The 23,167-nt window shown below is 33.9% G+C and overlaps 1 protein-coding gene across 1 annotated transcript; it reads right to left on the bottom strand.

Moving 5' to 3' along the window:
• Positions 1-1,480: 1,480 nt before the first annotated feature.
• Positions 1,481-19,500, bottom strand: CFHR2 (complement factor H related 2). The gene is made up of 4 exons (XM_069074472.1): positions 19,440-19,500; positions 10,212-10,430; positions 5,841-6,023; positions 1,481-1,677 (listed from the first exon to the last, which is right to left on the bottom strand). The coding sequence occupies exons 1-4, from the start codon at positions 19,498-19,500 to the stop codon at positions 1,481-1,483; spliced, it is 660 nt and encodes a 219-aa protein (XP_068930573.1).
• Between the last annotated feature and the right edge of the window lie 3,667 nt (positions 19,501-23,167).

Below are 23,167 nucleotides of genomic sequence, written 5' to 3'. Positions count from 1 at the left end.
ACAATCTAGCTGTGTCTCTTCTTAATTGTCATTGTAAAGTTGATTTTTAAACCTAAGTGTTATAACACTTAAATCTATAGATTTAAATTTATTCCTATTAAATTTAATCTGAATTAATTTAATCTGATGGTCAGTTAAGTGACGCTTTTCAAGATTCTTGTTCTCTCAGCATGTTAATTAGAAATTTAATAAACATGTCATCTGTGTCCTCAACCAAGTCACTAATAAAAATTGTGCCAAGCATATGGCCAGCATAGATCACTGAAGCACTCCACTAGAGTTTCAAGCTGATAACCACCAATTCATAATTAGTCTTTTGTCTGGGAATTAAACCACTTGAAAACTCAACTAATTGAACAATTATGTAATCCACAATTCTCTATTTTATCCCTAAGTATGGTAGGAGGGACTTTGTCCACTTTTCTCCCATGCTAGGTAATCTTTACCTTCAGTATTCCTGTGACTTACTGGTCTAATAACCCTGTTAAGCAAAGGAATTATATTGGTCTCACATGACCTGTTTTTAAGATAGACATCCTCTTTTTGCAAACATTGCTTTTGTTTCTAGACATACCATAATTTCCCTCTGATGGTACATTAAAATATTTTGCTGAGAATGAAAGAACATTTTCCTAATTCTTGGCTACAATTTCAATAAAAAAACCCTGGGATAATATTTGCTTTTTCAGCAGAAACAAACTTGTTCTCTATGGTCTTCTGAAGGTCAAGAACAATTATTAAACATATCAATAAAAGAAAGCACTCACCTTTTTTAGATACAATAGATACCTAAATTTTAAACATAACCAAAGGGATTTCAAACCCCCAGACATAATTCTCTTCCTAAGAACAATGCCAATTCTTCATATTTAGTAGACAAAAGAGTGGTTTACTCCCTGAGAATTTGGAGAAGTAATGACCCCAAGTGATTAAATAACTCAGTGTTTTCTTATGGTGAATGTTTTATTGATACATATTGGCTTTTCTTAACTGTTTCATGCTTTAGTTTTTGCAGTTTAAAAAGTGAACATGAAGTGGTATCTTTAGGCAATGTATAAAGAAGGAGCCATAACCTTAATGAACAAAGTTAAACCAATTTAACTGTTTTTGGCAAATGGAAAAGGAATTTTTAATCAATTGCCAATAAAATTGAAATATATAAGGTATCAAAATATTGTTGTAAAACCTACGTCATGTCTTCTGATAATGTGGATTTAAGACTAGTTTTTTTTGGTGGTAGGAGATGGGGGAGGTTGTCAATCACTCTTCCTAGAGATTCTGAAGAACAGATCAAACAATAATTTCTTTTGGATGGTTTTGCTATAGTATTCTTAGAAGCAAATTGGGCAGTTTTATCATTTTTGTATCTTGATGATAACATTAAAATGTTACAGTAAAAGGAATACAAAAAAATAGGAATACAACTCACATCAGAAAAGCTCAGGATTGTTGTAAAACTCATCACAGTGAAAATATTCTGTTATATACATACGGGATAGTTGATTTTTCCTTCTATGCACCTTGCTCTAAATGGAGGTGAGCTTGGAGCTTTATGAAGTCCCTTAATACATGAAAATTCCACTTCTTGTCCTGTCCTTAAGTAAAGTTTTTCAGATTCCACCCATCTAAGTTCTATGTTGTTGTTCATCATCATTTGTTTTGACACTGTACATGCCTCTGAAAGATGAAAAGAATATGTATTACAATTGATAATAAGTGTGTACAACTTCACTTTTTTCAAAATAATTGGGAGTATAAAAGACATTTCTGCAGTGATAATGTAAGTAATTTTCTCTTTCTCTTCTATTCACAATGCTAAATAATATGATATTAAATTCTGAATAATAACACATGATCAAAGCTTTAAACAGTCTGGGTGGTGGCTTTTTCTCTGCCCACAACATCTAAAAGAAGATGTGCTTTCTTCCTACAGCAGTTCAATGACTACCATCCCTGTGTTTTTCAGTCCATACTCAAATTAGGGTTGGAGAAAAAAGTCAGGACTTGAGAGAGGGTAAAGGAGAAGGATTGTAGGCAATTATGTTGTTCTTTAGTGTTTTAAGACTTGTCTAAATCTTTGTGACCTCATCAGGTATTTTCTTGGCAAAGATACTGGAGTGATTTGCTATTTACTTCTCTAGTTCATTTTGCAAATGAAGAAACTGAGGCAAACAAGGTTAAGTGACTTGCCCATGATCACACAGATAGTAAGTGTTTGAAACTACATTTGAACTCAGGTCTTTCTGACTCCAGGCCTAGAGCTCTATCCACTATACCACTTAGCTGCCCATGTTGTAGGTAAGGTACATAATAAATGTTTATTGATTTATGGATTGAGAAAAAGTTTGAGGAGATAGAAAAGGCAACAACCCATTTTCTCTTCATGTTTAAGACTGTCCTTCTTAGAACTTACCTACCTATATTTCATCCCCATCCCAGACCTTACCAAACTGAATGTGCCCCATTTGCTAAAATTCTTTATTTTTATTTTACAGCATCTACTTGAACACCATTCTCTCTGATTTATATATTTCCATTCTCACATATTTTGCTCATTTCATGCACTCTCACATTTGGTCAGATAGCTTTGAACCAGGTAACTTTATATATATGTGAATAAATTGTGGAACTATTCCGACATCTTTATTCCTAAATGCACTTTGCTCCTTTTGAATAACTGGATACCGATAGAATTACCAGGACATGGTTATATTATGGTTATTTCTTTTTTAGGAATATAGGACTGTTTGTATCATGATGGTTTGGTGGAATGGACATAACCTTTTTCTGAGGAACAGGAAGGCTTCATGTTAACTCTGGGGCAATCTCAGGCAAGCAGATACTCCCTCTAAGTAATTGGGTTTTGCCTGGTGAACTACTGGAAGCTATGCTTTAAAATGTTGTATAATGCCTTACCAGAGAAGCTTCTGCTTATTATTTCAAATATCCATGCCTTAGTCTCTTGGGGGAAATGCTGTCTTTGGTAATATGGCAAGCGGAAAATGAAGGAAGTCAGTAAGAACAAAGAAGAAGAAAAGCTACAGACGATAGGAGCATATATTTAGAAAAATGAAGAGACAAAAATTAATGAAGAAAATATGGTTGTTCAATAATAGCCAGATATAAGAAAAAAGTCTATGAAATTATTACCATTTTTAGTCCACAAATGAAACTAGAAAAAAATTCAGAAAAAGGGAAATAAAATATTGATTAAAACTTCAAAATGTGACATATCCTCAGCATTAAATTTCTTTCTCTTGTCTTTTTTCAGAATTTATTTACTTTTAGTTTTCAACATTCATTTCTACAAGAAATGCTTCCATGCTTCTCTTGATTCTTATATTTGAAAGTCAAAATTTCTGTTCAGCTCTAGTCTTTTCATCAAGAAGGCTTAAAATTTCTCTATTTCATTGAATATCCTCATTTTCCCCTGAAGTATTATACTCAGTTTTGCTGGGTAGGTGATTCTTGGTTTTAATCTGAGCTCCTCTGACCTCCAGAATATCATATTCCAAGATCCCTGATCTGTTAATATATAAACTGCTAGATCTTGTGTTATCCTGATTGTGTTTCTTTCTAGCTGATTGCAATATTTTCTCCTTGACCTGGGAACTCTGGATTTTGGCTACCATATTCCTAGGAGTTTTATTTTTGGAATTTTTTTTCAAGAGGTGATCAGTAGATTCTTTCAATTTCTATTTTACCCACCAGTTCTAGAATATCAGGGTAATTTTCCTTGATAATTTCTTGAAAGATGATGTCTTGACTCTTTTTTAATCATGGCTCTCAAGAAGTTCAATCATTTTAAAATTATTTCCCCTGGATCTCTTTTCCAGGTCAGTGGTTTTTCCAAAAAGATACTTCACAGTGTCTTCTATTTTTTCATTTTTTTTGGTTGTGTTTTATAATTTCTTGATTTCTCATAATGTCATTAGCTTCTATTTGCTCCATTCTAATGTTTAAGGATTTATTTTCTTCAGTGAGCTTTTGGGCTTCTTTTTCCATTTGGCCAATTCTACTTTTTAAAACATTCTTCTCTTCATTGGCTCTTTGGACCTCTTTTGCTATTTGGGTTATTCTATTTTTAAGGTGTTATTTTCTTCAGTATTTTGGGGTCTCCTTTAGCAAGCTGTTGATTTCTTTTTCATGATTTTCTTGCATCACTCTCATTTCTCTTCCCATTTTTTCCTCTCCTTGTCTTACTTTATTTTCAAAATCCTTTCTGAGCTGCATGGCCTGCAACCAACACCCCTGGGGCTGGGGCCTGATAATCCTCTTCTCTCACCCAGGTCCGATAGAGTTTCCCCACTGATCCTCTGCTCTTTCTTTGGTGTTTGTGGGTTGAGAAGTCTGGAAACCACCATAACTGCCAGTGTTTCAGTTCCCTGAGGCCTGCCCTGGTCCAGTCTGTGCCTTAGCAGCACACGCTGGACAGCATTCCACCCCCAGCCAGGTGCAATAGACCCTTTCTGTTGGCCTTCCAGGCTCTTGGACTGGAGATGGGTTTCACTCTGTCATTTTGTGAGTTCTGGAGCTCAAGAAATTTGTGTAGAGTCATTTTTTACAGAAATTTTGAGGGGATTGGGGGGAAGAGCTCAAGCAAGTCCCTACTTTTACTCTGCTGTCTTGGCTCCACCCTAGCATTAAATTTCAAAGACAGAAAAAGTATATGTACAATTCTCCTATACTTTTTTTAAATTAAGAATTACATACTTCTACATACAAATTATTGTCAAAAATAAATTTAAAATGGTAAAATTATCCAAAAGTAATATCCAGATTTAATATAATACTAATCAAAATATTAAGGAGGTACTTCAAATGATTAGACAAAATGACAAAAAAAATTCTTTATTAGAAGAAGTGAAGAAGAATGTCAATAGAGATTACAGAAAAAAAGAAAAGAATTGTGTTGCCAGATATAAATTATACGGTAAATAACAAATTTCCTAAAATCTTTTAATACTGGGTAAAAATGGAAATTGATAAGTGGAATAGAATAGCTTATCTCTAATTAGAAATACATGACAATTTCAAGTTTGTTGGAAGAGTTATATTATGTCATGATGAAAAATTGTAACAGAAACACAAATTATATTCTGTACCCCATAATATTTGCAAACATATCACTTATGTCTAGTGCCTTGAAAAAACTTCATTACCTCCCATAATCTATCAGTATTTCATTATTTATGATGTATATGCTTATTCCCAAATAATCAATGGAAAAAGGGAATTCAGAGGTAATAGAATCTTATCTGCAATGAACCTTATAGAATATCTATTCTCAGCCAAATTTGTGCAACAATTTTCTTCATAACAGTTTTGAGAATTGGTTGTCTGGCTTCCTCAGGCAAAGTGAGATATAATTATAGCTAGTATCATACTCATCATGCTATGGAAAGTGAAAATGGATAGAAAATGGTGCAAAGGGTAATTAATTTGTTCTCTATTTTCTGGTATGCAAAATAAGGAAGAGTTCTTAAGTATAAGGGGAAGAAAACACATGATTTCTTTTTCTCTTGAATTACTACTCCCACTAACCACAGCATGGTCAAATTGGAACGAAAATCCTGAGCCACACATTTAGCTATATAATAACAAAAATAATTTTTATATGGGGGCATGGCAGAGCTTAGTATATTGGAGACATTGGTCATGCAACAAGAATGGGTATCAACTAAGCATTTCTTTGAGTTTAACCATTGAAGTCTGCTTTGTTTATTGAGATTTACTCCCCTGTAATAACACTCCTGTGACATTTTAACTCTAACCACCAACTGATCATGTCCTTCTTTAATAACATTTTCCTTATGTACTAAGAGAGTATTTAACCATACCTAGGCATGTTGGTTCCTTTGTCCATAATCCATTTTTGCATGTGACAAATGGGGAACCCTGTAGCACATAAAATTTTTGACATCTGTACTCCACTCTTGATTCTGAGGCATATTCAAGTAATGGGAAGGAGATGATATCTCCATTATTAATAGATGGAGGTGGTCCACATTTTCCTACTTCCTCTGAGGATGGGAGAAAGAATTTTATTTGTCAAAAAACATAATAAAGATAGGAGATTGAATTAAAATAAGAACTATGAATTTGATAACTGTTTCCTCTCCTTTAATTTCTCAAGGTACTGAACCCCCACTATACATTTACTCAAATTCTAACTTGCATAATAATGATTTGTGTATATGGCTCACACTCTACCCATGCACAAACTCATTAACAAAAGATAACTTAATAATATAATGTAATACAAAATAACACAATAAACAATAATTTGTTAATGACTCTGATTTGTTTTGGTATTTTATATTGGTGCTATTTAAATGATTTGTCTTATTCACCACTGTATGGAGATGTTAAGATCTACACAGAATAAGAGTCCCATGAATTCTGTTCCAAATGTCCTGTGTCAAATCTAAACTTTGAGATTCCTAGGTAATATTTCTAGGAAGATTCATTGATTTATCATTTCTTTCTATTCCAGAAAAAGTTGTCATTTTATTGAGTAGTTTACTTTGTGCTTTGTTGCAGGACATCTGTTCCCTCAGGTGTCCTTTCACACAGGCTTCTTTTCCCTCAACCTCTTCTTTTAACCAGCTTCAGCCAAAAACCACAGTATAGTGAGAGAAACCTAAAGAGGATGACTGTTGTAGATGTCCATATTTGTTTTCTCAAGCCACAGAATGTTAAAGTTATGACAAGTGGTCATAGAACAAATGGAAACAGAGGAGGTACACTATCAAGAATTGCTGAAGGATGTCCACATGTCAGATTTCCAACAGATGGAACCAGTTTGGCAGGTGGTGAAAGAAGTCTTCCTTGTTGGATATGGCTAAAATATCATCCAGACAGAATGGAACAAGATATATGTGGGAACAGTTTTAGAAGGTTAATGAAACCAAAACATTAAGGAGTCAAATGATTCCTGTGGAGGCCCATAGCACAAAGGTGGCCATTGCCACCTTTGATTTGCTTTTAAAAACCAAACATAATATACATTGAAGGCTGCCAATGCAGTAGGGTTACTTACCAGTCCTTTTACAATTTGTATTAGTAGACCAGCCTTCTTTGGTGCAGGTAATTTTCTCTTGATTATTTGTAAGACTGTAGCCATGATTACATTCAACTGTTATTTCATCACCTTCCTTATAATAATCTTTTTTTGGCCTAAAATGACCATTTTCAATTGAATAAAGGTAACACTTTCCTGTAGATGAGAAAAGTAAAAAAAAAAAACAATTAGAATATTAAATAGCATATCAAAAGAAGAAAAGTTTGCAACCATATTTATAAGAAAATGAGGACAAATTATAATGGACAAAGTATTTAATTAAACATTTGTTCAATGTAAGGTCAGAGAAGAATTATGAATCTGTTACCAAACATTCACTAAATTTCTATTATGTGTAGATTGTGTGATAGGCATTCTATTCAAGTGTAAAAGACAATAAGAACATACATACATATATAGATATAACATTCACTTAATAAATATAAAGAGAATTAATAAAACAAATATAAAGTTATTAAATACAAGGTAGAGGGGGAAGGGAAGTAAAGCACTTTTGGAGAAGAGCAAAAATTTTGTGTAGAAGGTGGTGTATAAACCATATTTTGAAGAGATAGATTCTATGAGGTAGAGTTCCTGAAAAAAAAAATGCTTTTAATGCATAGGTATGGCCACGAAAACTAGAATTGGGCAAGAGGAATAGAACATTTTAAGACACTGAGAAATAATAAAACTAGAAAAAGATAAAAATAGAAGAGAATCTGAAGCATCTAATTAGGAAAAACTATCTGGAGAACAGATCAAGAAGAGACAATATAAGAATTGTTCATGTGTAATAGTTTGTTTAGTCACCCATACCTCAATTGATGGGCATGTACTTTTTCCTCCAGTTCTTTGTTACTACAAAAAATGTGGTGAAATTTTAAAATATTTTTAATAAATATTTCGGTTAATATTGAGCATTTCTTGATATTATTAGTGACCTCATTGGAGTTTATACCTAATAATAAGATCTATGCAACAAAACATATGGACATTTTAGCCACTTCATTTTATTAAAATTACATTTCCTTCCAGAATGATTATAATTCATAGCTCCATAAAAAGTATATTAGTGTGTCAGCCTTTCTTCACTTTCCCTTAACATTTACTATTCCTATCTTTTGTCATCTTTGTCAATTTCTTGAGGGTGAGGTGAAATACCAGGGTGATTTTGATTTGTATTTCTCCTATTACTAATGATTTGGAGCCTTCTCTTTTATATCCAGTAATAGTTTACAACTACTTCATCAGCTTTTCTGGCCATTGGAACAAATTATTCTCATCTGCCTATTTATTCCATTGGGGGAAGTCTTCATGTGCTTGGGTCAGACATTGCTCTACCTCACCAACAAGTGACCCTCAACCTGGTTTAGCTGTCTTCTGAGACATATACATTTAATGTTGGTAATATAAGGCTTGTTTATGGGTCATTTCATCAACATAAAAATATCTTATTTTCTCTTTTTTAAGAGATAGTATCCTTGGTCATGACCAATCATGTTGACTTGTGTCACTGCTAAATTTCAATGACTGGAAGAGAAAGTGAAGTTGAAAACTTTCTGAAACTCAGAAAGAAAGATTTGCCATTCAAAAGTCATTGTATTGAGATGCCATCAGTTCTTTCTGTGGAGAGAGTTAGAATTGATTCCTTTGTCTTGGATTGCCTTGGATCATTGTATTGCTGAGAATAACTAAGTCATTCACAATTGTCCATCTACAATTGTTCAGTTACTATGTAAAATTTCTTTCTGGTTCCACTAACTTCATTCTGTGTGGTTTAGTTGTAGAGAGGAAAGCATTGTTGAAGTATAAAAAAGATAATTTCAATTCTTTTAAAGTAAAATTTTCTTGTGTAAATAAAACCTATGTAGGGGCGGCCAGGTAGCACAGCGAGTAAGAGCACCGGCCCCAGTGTCGGGATGACCTGGGGGATCGAATCTGGGCTCAGATACTTAGCACCACACCCAGAAATAACTGGCCGTGTAACCTTGAGCAAGTTACTTAACCCCAATTGCTTTAAAAAAATAAAATAAAACCTATGTAGCCAAGAATTGAAGGGATAAAAAAATTTCGGGAAAAACTTTCCTAGACAATCTCTCAGACAGGATGTGATGGGTTCAGAATATTGCAGTGTCGTGGGAAATGATGAGCTGGTTGATTTAGAAAAACATGAAAGGACTTGGGTCCATGAAAGAAGATGCTATCTACCTTCAGAGAAGCAGATGAAAGGTGGAAATAAGCATAATATGGTCTTACATATATGTGTATGAGTGTATATGTGTATGTATGTAGATAGCAATATATGTATGTACACACAATTAAGTGCGAAGATACACACACATTCTCTCTCTATTTATGTGTATATATGTAGATATACATATGTGTGTATGTATGTGTGTGTGTGTGTGTGTGTGTGTGTGTGTGTGTGTGTGTGTAATCTCCACACTTAATTATGGCCTTCTTTAGGGTAGGGAGGAAGGTTGGAGAAAATAAAGTAAAAAGTACACAGCAGAAAACAAAGGAAAACCAACAAGGAAGCAAATAAAACCTAGGCAGTTTTGAAAACAGTGTGTAGTATTTATTATATAGGTTTCATTGAAATGGCAATTTATTGTTTTATATTGAATCCTGTCATAGCTTCTGTGTAAATGGCAATGTTATTTTTCTCCTTTTCATTTTGTATTTAAGCTTAAAATAAAAATATAAAAAACTCAATAGGTTATTTTCTTTTAAAATTTCTTTGGGATGCTGACCTAGTAGTGATATTGTTGATCACAGGTATGAATAGCTTTATAGCCATTTAGTCATAGTTCCAAATGGCTCTCCGTACTCATTGAATCAGTTCACAACTCCTCCTTATGCACTAGTGTCTCAGTTTTCTCACATCTCCTATGACATTTATCATTTTTCTTTTCTGTCATATTAGCCAGTCTGATAAAACCACCTCAAAGTTGTTTTAATTTGCAAATTGAGCTTTTTTCTGATATACCATGTCCAACATATACCACGAAGAAAACCCATTCTGCTGTAATGTTCAATGTGGACAACACAGAGATCTCAGTTATATGAAATGTTATGTTTTCCAAATATAATCTGGAACTTTCTATCAATTGTGCCCCTTTCAAATAGTTTAAATAAGTATACTCACTAAGACATTCTGGCATTGGAGACCATCCTTCTTCAGTACAATGAAACAATATCCAATAGGATGAGGAATATCCTTGAGCAGGTACATAATTATCATTACAATGATAATACATTTGTTTTCCAATGAGTGCTGGAAATGTGCTTCGAAAGAATTCATTGGTTTCAAAAAATGGCATATAAAGGTGTCCATTTTCAATTTCTGGATAATCACAAAGTCTCACTTGGGGGAAAGTGAGGTAGAAATAAATTATTTTCTTTATTAATAATTTAACTGGGTAATTTTAATTTCCTACTATGAACAAAACTCTGCAATATAGTATAACTGCATTCTTTTTATTTGTGATCTTAGAATATGCACTGCTTTAGAATCATAGACTTAGAAGGAATTTAAGAAAAATATCTCAAGTCAATTCTACACATATTTTGAAATGCCAACTACATACAAGACACTATATTATAATTAGGATGTGCAGACAAATATAATATTCCTTGCTTTTGAGTGCTTATTTTCCACTAGATGCTCTGATGATTAAAGTACCTAAATTGTATGAGATGGTTGATAACTCATCTACTTTTAAATATTCCCCAAGAGTGATCATACAAATTTTTCAGTAATTGGTCCCAGGATCAAATACACTCTGTAGAACTTCCAAAAAGAGTTTTGAATTTCCCACTTCTTCATCCCCCACATTCAGAGCACCAGAAAAATAGTAATGCATAAAATATCAAAATTTCATCTCCACTCTAGCAGCCTTTCCTTTATGAATGGATAAACAGATAGTTAAGTGATTTCTTCAGGAACAAAGCTTATTCAAAGTTGACTGGGAAATTACAATACCCTAAGAACATTAAAATGTGAAGGTTGGGGATCTATCTGATAATTCCTCCTTAATCTTCTGCTACAATGGCATCTATCTTCTTACTAAACATTAATATCCTCCAAAGCTTTGTCCAGGGATCTCTTCTCTACTCTTTCTTAATATTCTTGTTGGTCTCTTCAGCTCTCATGGGTTGAATTAACTATGCAGATTACTCTTAAATCTACATATACAACTTCCATCTCTCTCCTAAACTCTAGTCCCATAACAACAACTGCCTGCTGCACATTTCCATGCAACATTCACATCAGTATCTTAGACTCAATATATCTAAAATTGAACTTACTCTATTTCTTGAAAACTTATCTTTCCCCTCATACTTACTTTTGTTTTTCATTTGATGATGCTATCCTTCCAATTACACAAGTCCACAACTTTGGAGTCATCCTTAACTTTTCCCTTTCCCCTACCTCACATATCCAATCAATTTTCCTTTCTTGTTGGTTCTATTTCTCTAACATTTCTCCTATCATAACTTTTTCTCCTGAGACTCACATAGTCACCACCCTAGTCCATGCTCTCATAACTCCTTGTCTATACTACTGTAATAGCCTTTTAATAGTCTTGCATGTTCCTACTCTCACTTTTTTCCCACAACATCCTCCATTCAATGGCCAAATTACTGTTCCTACTACACAGGTCTGAGAATGTCATTTGCCCTTTAAAAAATCACTTGTTCCCTCTTTCTAGGGTAAAAACACAAATTCTCAGCCTGTGATATAAAGATTCCCACCATCTGATTTCCACTAACCTTTCAAAATATTTCATGTTAGTCTCTGCTATACAATCTACATTCCAGCCAAACCAGATGAGAAGTTCATTCTGAATGTGGCATGCTGTGTGTCATCTCCAGGACTTTGAACAGGTTGTCTTTAGTGCCTGAAATATACTTCCTTCTCATTTTTGTCTCTTAAAACATTCAGCTTCTTTCAAAATTCAGGTCAGTTGCTACTTCCTACACAAAATTCCTAAGATGTTAGTTCTTCCTTTCTTCTCATCTTTTATTTACTCATCTGAGCATATAATGAATGTTTAAATTCATAGTATATTATTCTCAGGTTTTTGTGGGGGGAAGAAAGCTTTGTGTCATCCTTTCCTTCAAGAATGAAATTGCATGTTGAACAAAAGCCAACAGAAGGAAACTAAAAAAACCTCATTTAGACAGAACATGGTGATGTTTTTAAAGAGATTAAAACAGGTTTCATTGTAATATTTTTAGAGTTCATAGCTCTCATTTCTGAATAATACATGAACTATAACTATAAAGTAATAATATTATTTGTTTCTTTCTAAAATATACCAAATCTTAAACATCTAAATAACTCTTATCTATAGAAGTTGTTAGTAATTCAATGGGGTTACCCTTGCTCAGAAGTTTTTTTTATTATTTCTCTTTTGGAAATGCCCTTATATTCAATTTACATATAATTTTTTTGTAAGCAAAAAAGGGAGGTGGAGGGGACCTGGGAGCTCATGATATGGTTTCTAATAAGTAAACTATATCTTAACAATGCAGATCAATTGTTTTAAGTCTTAGAGTATAGCTTGGGGTATAGAGAAGGCAAGTGTTTTCATCAGTCATATGTTGCAGTATGTTTTGGAGGTATCAACAAGTTTGGTTTCTTTGAAAAAGATGTGATTTTATTGGTTTAGGGAACTCCTATTAAGAAATTCAATGCTGATTGGATATCTTCTCTGCAATTTATAGTCTTAGAGGTTTTCCTAGGAGGAGAGTTTCAATGACTTGCTCAGGCTCACATAGCCAGTGTAATTCAGAGGCAGAATTTAAACCCCAATCAGCCTTCCATTATGGTTGACTATCTATATAATATACTATGCTACTTCATTGTTATAAGACATGCCAGAAAAAAATAACATAGAATAACATAACATAATGTACCTATTAAGTACAGTCAAATTGTAACCTGAGTTGATGCAAAGAATTTCCATACCAAGGAAATAATAGATTCTTAGGTGCAATGAAAAAACAAATACAATTTTAGGTCCTGGTTTTTTCTTTCATTAAATATTTAATCATTTCTTCAAATTCCAACCTTCTAGAATTAGCACACTTTTGTCAGCCACTGATGTAGTTTACCTCTCATAACTTTTTGTTTAGATTATTTCAATAGCTCTCAAATTAGTCTCTCTGCCCCAAGTATTTCCCCATTCCAATTCATTGTCCACACAGTTGTTAAGCTGATTTTCCTAAAGTGCAAGTCTGACCCCATGTTCCTCTTCTAATCAGTGACTCCCTATCACTTCCAACATCAAACATAAACTCCTCTATTTAACCTTCAAAGCTTTTCATAGTAGGAACCTAACTTACCTTTCCAGAATGGCTTCATATTGCACCCCCTTCATGCATTTTGTGGTCTAGCCAAATTAGTCTTTGTACTGCTCCTTATATGCAAAATAGTCCATTTTATGTCTCCATTTCTTTCCACTTTTGGTCCTTTGTGACTTCACATTCCCTCCTGACTTCTGCCTCATGAGAACTTGATGTTTTCTTGAAAGTTAAGTTCAAGTTCCACTTTTATTAAGTCTTTCCTGATTATCCCATCTGCTAGCACTTTCCTCATGCAAAAGTATCTTTAACTTTTTTTGGGGGGGGTATTGATATTTTGTATTTAACTTTGTATTTATATCTCCTCTAGGTTATAACTTCCTTGAGGGAAAAATTGTCTTACTTTTGACTGTATCCCCCTGCATTTATGTTTTTGTATCAAGTAGTACATGATAACCTGCTTCATAATAGGCAGTAAATACTTTAGAGTGATTAAGAAACTGTTTTGTAGAACCCTGATGCCTTAAACCTCAAGAATTTTCAGAACACATTATGTCTTGATAAATGGTGGCAGATATCTGTAAAAATGATCTTGCAATCTAGGTCTATTTGGCATTAAAAAGACATAAACAAAAGACAAAGTGAACTAAATTGAACCTCTTTGAAATGAGAATCAGTATATCCTTGTCTATGTCACATTTCCATGGTTTGTGAGAACATGGACTCATACATATTTTTAAAAGTGGCATATAAAATCAGACCAAAATAACCGATGTGCAAACAGTTCTGGCAACCCATCAAAAGTTTTCAATTCAGTGGATTAAGGATTTTTTTTCCTGGGGAAACCATCTTGGATTTTTAGAAGGGAATAATTAGAAAATAATGTATACTTGAAAGAAATTTTCTTTTGTTCTGTTCTGACAAACTAGGTCATTTGAAATCTGAGTTATTCCTATGTAAGATTCTTAATACAAAACTAAGAAAAACAGATATTTTGACTTTCTGCTTTTTTAGATGAAATAAACAATTATTTCATCGTCTTGAAGTGGAATAAGTTATAAATTAAACTTAGAGTTACATCCTGGAAGAGGTAACCAGCCTTTACTGGTACATTTTGTCTCATTTCCATTAAGTGGTGGGTGATAACTTTCTTTGCATTGGTATGAGATTTCATTATCTCTCTATATTTACCTTTCTGATGACGTACATTTCCATTAGCCAGGTATGGGGTATCACATATGATTTCCAAAAAAAAATATGTGATTAGCTCAATTAAGGTAAAAGGTTTAGTAGTACATTAAGATTATGAAACCTACTTAAATATCACAATAGATTTTAGTCTCACTTCCAAGGGTGATTTAAATTCCTCTTCATTCAGAATGTTATATTCTTATAACTGAAATGGAATTTCTGAAAATCAGCATATATACCAAAGATAGATCACTAATTTTATATCATTTGAAGTTAAAATATATTAAACAATCTTTTTTGATAAGAAGATAGTTCATAATCTTTTAAAACTTTAGAATCGACATTATGAATATCACTTTTTTCATATGTAACAAATGAAAAATGGATTTTTTAGCTTCCTGGTTATAGGGAGTTGTTGTTTTTTATTCTGGATAAATGGAAATTTTCTATAATTGTTCTATTAATGATAGACTTTCTCTATTTACACCTCAGTCAATACATCATCTGACCATGGATTCTGGGCAGTGCCACTCACTGTTTTGGCATGATAGTGCTGGAGGACTTAGAAGTCTTGTCACATGGTGTAAGAATCCTCATACCAAACTTAGACTATCCAACTGTATCTCTTTATGTTCCCTTCCATTCTTCCCCATATGTGCTATGAGTGCTTAGGTCTCTCTTTATTTTTTTTTGTATCTTCTAACTACTAGTTACAATTTTGTCTGCTAGAATAACATGGAATAAATACTCTTTCACTCATGAGAATCTTTCAAATATTAGAAGACAGCTACCACATTATACTCTAGCTCTTTCTTCTATAAGCTAAAGGCATTCTGATCCTCTAACTGTCCCTTTTATGACATAACTTGAATACTCTTTGGCATCCTACTCACCATCCTTTGGATCCACACTCATTTGTCACTAGTCCTTTTTAAATGTGCTGATTAAAAGTAAGCACAATATTGGGAATTCTGTCTTCCTAGTGAAGACCCTCATAACTACTCTGATCTGGGCACTACTACATTTGTTTTAATATTCTGATAGTTTTTATCCTATAATATAGCATTGCATTAGGACCAAAACATCATTTACTATAATTTAGTAGCGTGTTTAAACTTATGTTGCTTAAGTTTCTGTGATGAGATTGCAGTTTGTTTGCCAGTCCCTGTGATCTGAATGCAATTAGTATACAGTGAACAGTCAGAAAAACCTAGATTCAAATTCTGCCTCAAGCATCTACTAGCTGTGTGTCCTTGGACAAGCCACTTGATCCCTCTGTACTCAGTTTTGTGCTGTGTAAAAGAAAGATATTGGACTTGGTCTATACAGTTCTTTACATCTCTAAATCCTACTTTGTCTCTCGAAATCCTCCTATGAACTTTAAATGTCTGATGGAAGGATTAACAAACTGCCAGAAAACACTCTCGCCTTTCTTATGTTACCCACCTTTTTTATCACTTACCTTACTTTTGTCTTTTCTCTCTGTTTAAGATTCCAATTTCATAGCTATTTCTAACGAACATCTGCAAAATTGAATATTTACCTGGGATACAGGTTGGAAAATCCATGTGCCCATCTACACATGTCCTCAAACTTGGTTTTGTGAGAATGTAACCAGCAGCACAAGAAAATTCCAGGCTTTTGTTATTTGGGATTATAAGTGATCGATGTTTGCCATTATGCAAAAGCAGATTTTTCTCTTCTAGTTGTTGCTTTGTGATAATACATGATACTAAAAGAAAACAAAATAAAATCACGAAAAATGTGTTCTATTTCTTCAAATCTTAAAGATGGCCAACATTACAGTAGTCATGCAAAAGACAGAGTCTTGCTTGTTTTCCCCCCATCTTTCTCCTGAATTCATTGGAGCAAATTGTCTAGAGAAATTTCCAGAAAAGTACAAAATGAGAAAGCTTTAATGAATCTTAGGTATTATTTAACAGAATCCTTATATTTTAAAGAAAGGAAAACCAAGTTCTTATATGTTAAGTGAGTTGCCTAACATCACAGTTAATGTGACAGAATCAGTATTTATCCATATATGAAAGACTAGTCTCTACACAAAAGATCATGATTATCATTTTACATAGCAATGATGAAGTAAAAACTTAGTAATATATTATTAATGTGGAATTTTTAATAATTTAAAGCAAATGCGACTGACGTTTATTTGTCCACTGTATTAGAAAAAAGATTTCAAAGATAACATGATGAAAATAGTTCAGGGAAAAGTTAAGGTAGTTGAGGGAACTGGTTATTTGTGAGAAATTTGATAAGTGTATGATTGATTTATAAAGAAATATCATTAAACAGAAAGAACTTTAAATAGATTTTTTTCATTCTGTGTGTTGTCTTTGTGTGTTTAATAGCTTTGTCTTCTTATTTGTTATTTTTTTCATTTGATAGGATAGATCAATCATTTTAAAAGTTATTTTTATTGCACTTGTGTTTTTGTAATTTATTACTTTTCTATTGCTTTTGATAAAATGTGAAAAAAGAGAGAAATAAGAATACATAATTGATGGGAGGAGGGAGAAGAAGATTATTCAAAATAATCTCACATAAACAAGGTGAATAAATAGAGCTCTACACAAACAAGGATGTAGGGTGTGGAAGTAACTGACGCCTGGACCTCATTCTCATTTGAAGTGATCAAGGGTCCAAGAATGCATACACATACAAACAGTTGGATAAAAAAGCATATTTCTCTCAGTATGGAAATGAGATGGAAAGGAAAGATAAAAACAGGACTATAATGAAGTGTTGGTTTAGGGAGGGCTTATTTTTTGTTCCGCTATTCAGTCATGTCTGAATCTTTGTGAGCCTATGGGCTTGTCTATGGGGTGTTCTTGGCAAAGAAACTACAGTGTTTCGCCATTTCATTCTCCAGTGTGTCCCCATTTTTACAAATGAGGCAAAGAGGGGTTAAGTGACTGTCTAGGGTCACACAGATTTGAACTCAGATCTCCCCAAATCCAGATCTAAAGCTATATCCACTGTACCACCTAGCTGCCACCAGGGAGGACTTAATCCTAAGCATATGCTAAGGATATACAAACATATTTATTTCTCTTTTTATTTTAGCATGAAATTGGAAATTTAAGGAGTGCCTATCAAGTGGGGAATGGTTGAACAAGTACTGGTATATGAATGTGATAGAACACTATAAGAATGATCAAATGAGAGAAACCTGGGGAGATGTTTATAAACCAAAGCAAAGTGAAGTGAATAGAACCAAGCAAAAAGTTTATACAATGAAACTGAAAAATTTAGGAGCTCTGATCAAGATAATGATTCTAATTACTTTCTAATAGAGTGGTGAGAGACTCAGAAGGCAGAATGAGATACATATTTTTAGATATGGCCATTGGAGGAATTTATTTTGCTTGACCACGTGTAATAGTCAAGAAAAGAAAGCAGGTTTTAGTTGACTAAAAAAAAATCAATAAAAGACAAAAGTGGACCTGAACTATATTTTCCATTCAATGTTAACCATTGATTTAGTTTCTTGTTGTTGACTAGGCATGTTAAAAAAAACCACTTTTCACAAATTTTGGCTTGACTCACTAAGCTATACCTATACTAACAGATCTAAGTTCTCAAATACATATAACCATGAGAGTTATGTTCAAACTCTGGGTCCTTGGACGTAATCTTGCTGAAGAGAAATATATTTCCCTTTCTTACCACTCTAACTCTTGAACTTGTATTAAATATGTTATGTATCCACATACATAATATTTACACAACTACCCATTCACAGCGATTTACAATATATCAAGCTCTTTGTAAAACTGAAAGTGATAAGTAAATTTTGGATGGTCAGAATTGTCATACTTGTATGGCAGTGGACATCAGCTATGCATTAAAAAAAAGGAAAAGAAAAATGTATTGTACTAAATAACATTTCTAGATATGTTAAATAATATGTTAAACAAATATTGTGTCTTACACTAAATGGAACTGAATACAAAATAAACAAAGAAGTCTATCTAAACGCCAAGATTGGTAATATGAAAAGAAACTTATAGGGTCATGTAAAGTCACTATTTAAAAATTTCCTCATGTATAAAGGAGAGGTGCCACTGAATTGCATGAAACATAAGTTGCAATGGTATTGCTAATTTTTTCCAGCATTATCTAACCCCAAATCCTGTTTTTAGTAAAAATATGGTAGATTTCTACTTACAAACTCATGGTATTTTGTTATGATGGAAACTATTATTGCAAGATATAAAATGGGTGCACAATCACATTTCTGTTTGTGTAAAATGAACGTTTTTTTGTTCACTCTACTAAATGTTTCATTGCAGTTTCTTTCCTTCATATTTATATATGTTTTCTCAAAATATGGACTTAAGTATTATCCTTAATTAACATAGCAAACCTCAAAGAGTCAAACCAGTGAAAAACAGATTTCCCAACCAGAGCATTTTGGCAAAGGTGTCCAGTTCTTCTCACGACATTCTATCCATTCAGAACCCACTAGGGTAGCACCAGGAGAGCACTGATACCATACTTTATCACCTTCATGATATTCTGTTTTTCCATTATTCTCTCTCTCTCCAAAGTCTATGTCAGGTGGCTCTTCACATTTTGGAACTAAAGAAAAGATGCAAATTCTACATTTATTCCAAGAGGGTTATGAGATAAAGAATTATTTGTAAATGACTTAAATTGACTTTTGGTACTCTGTTGCAAATATCTTTCATTCTTTGGTTTATCCAAGAACATAGATTCAAAAATACAGTAGTATGTAAAACAAAAAATGAACCCATGAAACAGTATAGTTTACTAATTTTCCCCCAAGCCTGTGTTTTGAACTCATCTATTAATTCTAAGAAATGAACACTCTGTTCCATCTTCAGCTTACCTTGTCCTGAAGTATAGGAAGACCATAAGATAAAAATGATCATGAGATGGTATGATATCATAGTGCTTCCCGAGGGCAAATGATCAAAATATTTGTGAGTATTTTGCTTTGGATCCTGTTTTCATTTGCTTTCTTCCAGTCTAGTGCTGTGTTTCTGTCTCATATCATCAGGAAAGTTCATCATCTTCTCTTTGTAAACATCAAAGTTCACAGAGACTTGTGAAAAATCAGTAAACAAAACCTTATCAAGTGTTTTCCTGTAATTTACTGGATTTATCACAAGATATTTGATTTGGGGAAATCATTTAGTGAACAGAAGGCTAGAGTAGTTCAGAATTTTTTTTATATATAGCTGATGTCCACTGCCATACAAGTATGACAATTCTGACCATCCAAAATTTACTTATCACTTTCAGTTTTACAAAGAGCTTGATATATTGTATCTCTATTGATCTTCTCAGCAACTCTATGAAGCAGCTTTTATTATTATAGCCCCCATTTTCTAGATGAGAACATTAAGGCTGATTGAATTTCATTGATTCACCGGGGTCACATAAATCATGTCTAAGGTGGGATTTGAACTAAGTCTTCCTGATGTCAAGTCTAGCACTCTTTCCACTATATACTTAATCTCCTTTGCTCATGCCTCCTGGAAGACTACTCCAGTAATCACCAGTTCTCCTTCATGCATCTTGAGTCCTTCTGTTTTCACTGCATCCTTCCTATCTGCTATACATATGTTTAGTGCACCCTGCTCCTAAAATTAAGTTGTCCCTTGACCATTGGAACCCACCTAGTACCATTCCACCTGTCTTCTTCCCTTTCACTGCCATGTTTCTTGAAAATGTTATCCAAGTGAAATGCTTCTACTTCCTTAGCACCTACTCTATTTTCAACTATTGCAATATGGCTCCACCTCCGAAACCCTATTGAAATTACTCATATCTTCAGTATGGCAGAAGTGACACTTATTTTACACCACCTCTTATGATTCAAGGAACTCTATTGTTTTCCATTTGATTCTACCCACAATAATTAGCAAAGAAGTTGCCATAAATATCCAAATTGATACTAAGAGCTTATAAATATCCATTCCCCCAAAATACTTGTTTTGATTAGCCATCACAACTGTGACCCAGACAGGAATCTTTTACCCACATCAATCTGAGCAAGGATGTCCCTCCTTTGGTGATCTTCTACCTCAAAACATCCCTGCAAAAGAGAGTACCCCTTCAAATTCATTGAGGCTTCCTTGATGTAATATTAACCTGGATGTAGCTCTCTTGCAGCATGTTATGTATTTGGCAGAACACCCTTTCTAAGTCACTGTAACTTAGACATATAGATTCTAATCCACTTGTGATCTTATATTTAGGCCTGCCGGAGTCTTGTGCAATCTAGGACCTCATATCAGAGGGGCAACTTTTTCTAATAGTCTCTCAACTCTTCAAAAAATAAAACTTTAGTGGCTCAGAACTGCTAAATGGGGTAGGAACTTTCCATGATTATATTAACTTTTGAAGGGGGTAAAAGGACCCTCATTATTTCCATCCTAGATATTATGATACATTTTAACTAATGTCTCAATAGGCTAATGATCAGTCATGTTCCTTTAAACCTCATGTTTTAAAGTCACAGCCAAAGTTCAGGAAAGTCAGTCAAAGTAATGGCTGAGTGCTTCCTGCCAACACCCCCAGAGTGTTTATTCATGTGAAGTCATATTTTTCCACTGGGGAGGTACAAAACTCCTGATTAAATTTCAGGAGTTGATCTATCCAGGTCTGTATGATGGTGTTGTAGTAACCCCCCATTTGGTGAACATCCCCCATCTCTACCTGTCATAGGAGAGCTGCCTAGGAAACCTGCCCAAACCCAACAAAGCCCACCTAATCAGCAACCTGCCAAGTAAATCTGCCTAAACCTGCTACCTGAAGCCCACAGCCCTCCCCCCTTCTGTTAAGTTCTCAAAATAGATTTGGGAATTTTCCAGTTGGGCAACAAACTGACTGCTGGGCAACAATTGTTAGGCAATGAACTGATTGCTACCTTTTGGCTTCTGTATTTTCCCCACTTGCATAGCAACTGACTAAGTTGTAGTTTCCCCCTGGGAACAGCTACGTTGTGATTTTTTGTCTATATGTATATACGCGGGGATGCCTGATTTGGGTACGTGACCCCTGACAGTCCCCGGGTTAATTATGCTCCACAATTAAAACTTCATTTAAAATGATTAATGGTCTCACTTGCTGTCATTCATGTTACAACAATGTGACTGGGGAGACCCATAGATAAAGGTTGAATCCACTGATATGGGACTCTGCCCCCCAAAATAGGATCTAATCGCTCTTGACGTAGGCTGGGGATGGGAAATGGGGATGGGGAAATATGGGGGTAGGGTAAGACCACAAAACTAGGTGATTGCACTTTAGGAGTCATTCCATGATTTTATCTCTCCTTCCACAACCCTCACAGAACATTTTGTTTGCATCAAATATTTAAAGTTTTCAATTTTTATTGAGTAATTGTAACCTTTTAATATTAAATAGCAATACAACTAAGCTTACTTAGTAACTTTTTCATTTTCATAATTTCAATGCATAACATAGCATCACTTTTGAATCTATGTCACATTTTAAAAAATATATTCACTTTTATATTTCTTGTTGCTATTAACTGAATTTTAGGTTTCCATTACACTAATATACAAGAAGTTGTTTAACTGTTTCCATTTGTTTGGATCTTAAGGTTATTTCTGACTTTTCTCAATTACATATGAGATTTCTAAGAAAATCTTAGGACATTTTTTTATGTTTTATGACACAGGATATATGGCAACCAAAGGAATTACTGAGCCAAAATAATGGTTTATGTAGATTTTTCTGTGTGCTATCAAATTTCCTTCCTTAAAGTTTCTACAAACCTGCAGTTTCATAAGAATTGAATAAATCTACCTATTTCTCTAGAGCCTGCCAGCATTGAGTTTTATCACTTTTAATAATTTCTGCCAGCTTGGTGGTTTCTAATCTAGTTTTTGTTGACTACTGTTATCATATTCTTTCTTCTGCTAGGTCCAGTACTGTCATTTCTCCACTCGAAAACCATGAGTCTCCAGATTTACTTTCAAGTAATTCTCCAGTTGTGTCTAGCATTTAAGTGGCAAGGCTGTCCTCTCTATTCTATCCCAAATTGCTCTCATCTGTGTAGAGGCACCTAGATGGTGCCATAGACCTGAGTTCAAATATACCTTCAGACACTAGCTGTGTAAGCCTTGGGCAACTCATTTAATCTCTGTTGCCTCAGTTTCCTCAACTTTAAAATGAGGGTAATAATAACACCTACTTCATATGGTTGTAGTGAGGAGCAAATGAAACAATATTTGGAAAAGCTTTGCACAGAGTAAGTGCTTAATAAATCCTTGTTTCCTTCCCTGTTCCTGTGCCAGACTGCATTATAGTCTCTTCCCTAAATGCATCCTGCATTTTTGAAATTAGTTGCCTTTGCTGATGTAGAACACATAGGCTTGAAATGCCATTCTTCCCTATCATAATATATTGTATTCTTGTCCACCTTTTAAGTCAATAAATCAGTTGAACAATAAGCATTTAGAAAACATTTACAGTGAGCACTGTGTTAAGAGGTAGATCCAATTCCATTGTTATTTCCTCACAGAAACCTACAATTTGAGAGAGAGAGAGAGAGAGAGAGAGAGAGAGAGAGAGAGAGAGAGA

The sequence above is a fragment of the Petaurus breviceps genome, unplaced genomic scaffold (genome assembly GCF_028583685.1).
Source record: "Petaurus breviceps papuanus isolate PSGF00001 unplaced genomic scaffold, PetGlider_PUasm1.0 90895, whole genome shotgun sequence".
NCBI classification, from domain to species: domain Eukaryota; kingdom Metazoa; phylum Chordata; class Mammalia; order Diprotodontia; family Petauridae; genus Petaurus; species Petaurus breviceps.
The sequence above is the reverse complement of the archived record's forward strand: the minus strand, read 5'-3'. Positions and strand labels throughout refer to the sequence as shown.